The sequence below is a fragment of the Microtus ochrogaster genome, unplaced genomic scaffold, assembly GCF_000317375.1.
Source record: "Microtus ochrogaster isolate Prairie Vole_2 unplaced genomic scaffold, MicOch1.0 UNK108, whole genome shotgun sequence".
In the NCBI taxonomy this organism is placed as follows: domain Eukaryota; kingdom Metazoa; phylum Chordata; class Mammalia; order Rodentia; family Cricetidae; genus Microtus; species Microtus ochrogaster.
This window is the reverse complement of record NW_004949206.1, coordinates 122,903-128,199: the sequence shown is the minus strand read 5'-3', so window position 1 is coordinate 128,199 and position 5,297 is coordinate 122,903. Positions and strand designations below refer to the sequence as shown.

At 47.5% G+C, this 5,297-nt stretch overlaps 1 protein-coding gene across 1 annotated transcript; it reads right to left on the bottom strand.

Annotated features, from left to right (window-relative positions):
* Nucleotides 1-178: 178 nt before the first annotated feature.
* Nucleotides 179-4,889, bottom strand: Oscar (osteoclast associated, immunoglobulin-like receptor). The gene is made up of 5 exons (XM_026778158.1): nt 4,832-4,889; nt 4,297-4,329; nt 999-1,298; nt 495-776; nt 179-330 (listed from the first exon to the last, which is right to left on the bottom strand). Exons 1-5 carry the CDS (start codon nt 4,887-4,889, stop codon nt 179-181), a joined length of 825 nt encoding a protein of 274 aa, XP_026633959.1.
* Between the last annotated feature and the right edge of the window lie 408 nt (nt 4,890-5,297).

Genomic DNA, 5,297 nt, shown 5'->3' with positions numbered 1-5,297 from the left:
GTATTGTCCACTCTCCTGAGAGATCTAGGAAAGGACCTAGAAGGAAGCTACAATGCAAAAAGGAGGAATATGGTTAATCTAGTGACGTCTGGAGGTCTGGCGGGTTCTGCAGGGACTAGTCGCCACGGGTCCCGGCTTCTCGGCCCATCTCCAGCCAGTCTCTTCTCATCCCACGTTCCTACACCCGGTTTTGCTGCGGCCGCAGGCCACCAAAAGCAGAGCTCCTGCTATGCCAGTCAAAACTAACTAAGATGCCCAAGCAGATGAGGACCAGGCCAGACAGCCCTAAACGAATGAGGTTTCCCTGAGTATAGTCGGAAGAGCCAGAACCTGTGGACCAAAGAGAGGGAGACAGGGTGTTGGTCCCATATCTTGACGCTCTTTGCATTATCTGACACACAGATGGAGTTGTAGACTCAACTCTCAAATCTCTAAGTTGAATGGAATTGATGTCCCCTGACCCCTGGGACTGAAGAAGGACTAGAGCACCTCACCTTCGAAGCTGATGACCAGTGGCTGGCTTCGCTGCGACAGCACGTAAGGGGCAGAGGGCGTGTGGTAATAGCAACTGTAGGTGCCTGGGGCATCGGCGCCGGTCAGAAGGAAGTCAGCCCAGGGCAGCACAGAGTCGATATACTGCAGAGGGGTCGCCACACCCACGCGGTACAGCGCGAAACTCATGCCTGGCATGCGGCCTGCACAGCGCAGGCTCACATTGGCTCCTGGAGCCAACACAGGCCCAGGCATTGCCACGAGCGATGGTCTGGGTAACTGATCTGTGGAACACAGGCAAGGCCTCAGGTAGACTGGCTTGTCTCTCTTCGTCCTCCCCCTCCTCCTCCCTTCTCTTCTGCCTGTCTTCCCATCCCCAAACTCACTCTCCTCTTCCCATACGTTCAAGAATCTCTCAATTTACCTTGTGCCTCTCTTCCACCCCACTCCCACCCTCCACCTTAATCTCATTCCTGCGCCCTTCTTCCATTCCTCCTGGACCTCACCTGTCACCAGCAATTCCAGGACATTGCTTGACTGGGACCAGACACCCGGTCCCCAGTCTGTCCTGCGATAGCGGCAATAATAACTGCCCCCCTGGGCCAGGGTCACCTCCTCCAGGAAAAACTCAGCCAGCTCGGTGGACACATCTCGAAAGAGCAGCGGTGTGACAACACCTGTTCTGAAGAGTGCAAACCTCCAGGCAGGTTGGGGTGCACGGCACCTCAAGGTCACGTTGACTCCAGGAGTCACAACTGCAGCAGGATGAGCCCCCAGCAATGGCTGGGGGTATAAGGCTGGGGGCGCTTAATAAAGAAAAGTGCTTGGTGTTTGGATGGAAGCTTCACCTCAGCCCCTGGCATCCATATATACAAAGAGTCTGGAATGTTTAGTTGGAAACTCCATCCCAAGCCCCCTTTCCCATCTCTCTCCAAACCCTGCTGCATCTCAGAAAGCAAGCAAAAAGATTGCCCCTCCCCAGAGATGCTCAAGACCATTCCCACAGGGTATTTAAACTGCCCCCACCCACCCAGAAAACAAACGTGGTTTTTCCGGTCTTTCTTTTCCATGTCCTCTCTGGGGGCTGGAATGCCATCCAGGAGCGTGGTATCCATTAAACCTAGGTTTTTTCTAATTAGGTTTGATTTGGTCTGATTTGGATTATTGCATTGGTGGAGAGATTTATTGGGGCACAGAAACTTTTCACTTGGGTCCTTAGGACCCTCTATCCAGATAGTTCCGGGAGATTAAGTATCTCTTTTTACCTTGGCTCTCTATAAAGTAGGGAGCACTTTATATATCCCTGGAGTACAGTCTCACCTGGCCCAAACTGACTGAAAAATCACAGGAGGAGGACTCTAATTTTGAGGACTTTTTTTCTTTTGTTTTGTTTTTCGAGGCAGGGTTTCTCCGCATAACAGCCCTAGCTGTACTGGAACTTGCTCTGTAGATCAGTCTGGCCCAGATTCACAGAGATCCACCTGCCTCTGTTTCTTGAGTCCTGGGATTTAAGGCCTTAGAGCTCACTAGTAGTGCAGGCTGGCTTCAAAGTTGCAATCCTTCTGCCTCAGCTTTCAGGTGCCAGATGACAGACCTGTACTAGCATACCTCACTAGAAGCAGTTATGGTTTGCCACACGTCAATAAGAACGGCTATGGTTTGAACATGTTCCCCAACTTAATCTTTGATATAACAATGTGGGGGGCTGGAGAGATGGCTCAGTGGTTGAGAGCACTGGCTGCTCTTCCAGAGGACCCGGGTTCAATTCCCAGCACCCACATGGCAGATCACAGCTGTCTAAAGATCCAGTTGCAAGGGATCTGACACCCTCACACCAATGCAAATAAAATAAAAAGTTAAAAAAAAAACAATGTTAAAAGGAGGATCCTTAACATATAATAGAATAGGGGGCTGAAGAGATGACTCAGCATAGGACCTGGGTTGGTTTCTAGCACCCACACTGGGCAACTCATAACTACTTGTAACTCTAGCTCCAGGGGGATTTTGATACCTGTACTCAGGTACATATATTCTCACACAGACACAAACACACACGCACAATTTAAAAAACAAAAATAAATCTTTCCCCTAAATAGGTGCTAGCATAGAATACCAGGTGTAGTGATGTACATGTAGTCAGCCCTCAGTGAGGGCTGGAAGTGTGGCTCCGTGGTGGAATACCTCCCTAGAATGCCTCACTGAGGGGTTGGGAATATTGCCCACTGAGAAGCACTACCCCACTATGTACAAGACCATAGGTTCAAACCATCAACCCTAGTACATATCCAAACAGCACAAACATAACATGATCAATGACCCAATAATTCCACTGCCTCACCATAAGCAAGCACTTATTAGTAAATAAAATTTTAAAAATGAAAACAACGGTAACAATTGGGAAATATCTCTGAAACAGATTGTTAAGTTTAACATTCAGGATCCAGAACAGAATGTGATCTGGCAGGAAAAGGAGGAAGTGTGTGAATGTGTGACTTGTATGAATGCATGGAAAGCTTTTTGTAGGAGCCGAAGTTTGTTTCAGGAACGAACACGGGACGGGGAAGAGGAAGGTTATTGTATATTTTGGTAATGGCTGAGTCTTTGTAACTAACCATAAGTATTCGTTAGCTTTATTCTTTTAAATAATAATAATAAAACGAATTTAAAATCAGGGGGCTAGAGAGATGGCTCAGCAGTAAAGAGTACTTCCTGCTTTTGCAGAAGACTGGGGTTTGATTCTCAGCACCACGTGGTGGCTCACCACTACCTGTAACTCGCGCTCCAGAGAGTCCTACAGCTTTCTTCTGAACTCTCGCAGCCCCAGACATGCATGTGGTGCACATACAGGGAAAACGCTCATACTCATAACATGAAATTAAGCTAATTGGTAGCTCAGATATGAATCATTTCCCAGATGGTTCTCCTTTAAAAATTGGACTATAGAGGGAGAAAATTTAAGATAAAGGAAACACCTTCTCTATCAGAAAACCTAAGATGGAAGCATCTTGGGGTAGGAGAATCCTCCTTTTATTGAAAGCTGTTTCCAGTGAGAAAGCTGGAGAGGTGGCTCAGAGATTAAGAGAACTGACTGCTGTTCTGGAGGTCCTGAGTTCAATTCCCAGCAACCACATGATATCTCACACCCATCTATAATGAGATAATGAGATCTGTTTCCCAGAACACTATATACGTAATAAATAAATTTTTAAAAAAGAGAGAAAGCTGGTATAACTGTCATTGCAGGGAATCCTGTGTCTGGAGCCCTGGACTATGCCAGGAGATGAGTCTACAGTTTACATATATAATTATATTAAATCCTTACTGCAGCTCATTTTCCCAAGAAGGAGATGGTGTCTTCAAGATCCCTTGTTTGTTCAAAGCCATGCAATGAAGAAGATGGTCTAGTTTAGGTCTCCTTGCTATCAACATCCATGGTCTTCTATACTCACCTATAATGGTCACTAAAGGGATGAAGGAAAGAGAAGGGGGAGGAGAGGAAAGAGAAGGGGGCAAGGAGGAAAGGAATAGAGGAGGGAAAAGAGGAGGGGGAAAAGAGGGAGGTGGCAAAAGGAGAATGAGGGAATGGAGGTAAGAGGAGGAAGGAAAGAAAGTGATGTAAGGTGACAGGAGAAAAGGAAGAAAGAAAAGGAACAAGGGAGGTAGGGGATGACGGGATGGAAAGAGGGAGAAGAAGAGGAGGAGGGGGGATAAGGAAATCTAGGGTGAAGCTGGGCATCAAAATAAAATGAGTTCTGGAGATGGTGTGAGCAGCATGAGGGAGAGCATTTGAAGTATGCCACTCACCTGTTGGTGTGAAGTCCATCTGGCACACAGGCCCTGCAGAAGGTGAGGAGCCAATTTTTTACAAAGCTTTGTGACTACCAGTCTTCCCTCACTGGGAGACCCAGAATCGGATCACACAGTTCCTTTTTCTTCCTATCTATCCCTGTCTTCTTTAGGATCCATCAAAACACCAGACTTCCATCCCCCAGGTACTTAAAAGCCAGTGGTCTGACCTAAGAGAAAGGGCCTTTGTTCTCCCCTTTGGGGTTTGGAAGTCTGAATGCCCTACTCTTTTGAAGTAGTGCAGGAGTCCTGCCCATCTGCCATGAGAACTGATGATATTCTTTAGCCCTAGATATCCCTTACTTTCCTCCTGCCTGGAGATCCGGAGAAACCTATGCTCACCCGAGACCCAGCAGTCTGTCTTCTCCCATTTAGGACTCCGGTATCTGGATACCAGTCCTGACTCCTTTTTTAAAAATTGGATGTTGAGTTCCAGATGATCAGATACAGCTTTCAGCCCAGTCAAGGACACCCACCCCCCACCCCCCCACACACACAGGGAGGGACAGCTCACAGAGAGTCAACAGATGGAGAATCAGCGACAGGATCATGGCTGGCACTCTCCGTGGAGCTGGGGAAAAGACTGATCCTGCCTTCTGCCTGCTGAGGATATGAAGCCACAACAGAAAGCCTCGTGAGATCCCTGTTTAAGAAAGAGGAGTCAGGTGGAGGCCCCTGAGTAACTGTGTCATAGCCCCACTGTCTTGGAAAAAGTTGCAAGACGAACAGTCATGGACTCTGGTGTTCATTAATTCAGCCTAAAAGTAGGGGAGGAGGGCTGGGCATGTTGTAGTTAAGTGAGAGACTGCTTGCCCAGTGTGTTCTAGCCCCAGTGCTGAGAGAGAAAGAAAAAGAAGAGGAAGACAAAAGCAAAAACAAAACAAAAAGGAGGAAAGGGGAAAAGATCTTTGGTGCACAGTACATACTTTGGGTCTCACTGACTCAAGCCAGATAACTTT

What these genes read in the sequence shown, in the direction of transcription:
- Oscar (XM_026778158.1), bottom strand. Translation starts at nt 4,889, where the DNA reads ATGATCCTGTCGCTGATTCTCCATCTGTTGACTCTCTGTGAGCTGTCC. An exon ending in TGAGCTGTCCCTCCCTGTGT is followed by an intron (nt 4,330 to 4,831) that starts GTGTGGGGGGGT and finishes CACCTTCTGCAG; the next exon opens with GGCCTGTGTGCCAGATGGAC. An exon ending in ACTGGTCATCAGCTTCGAAG is followed by an intron (nt 331 to 494) that starts GTGAGGTGCTCT and finishes TTTGGTCCACAG; the next exon opens with GTTCTGGCTCTTCCGACTAT.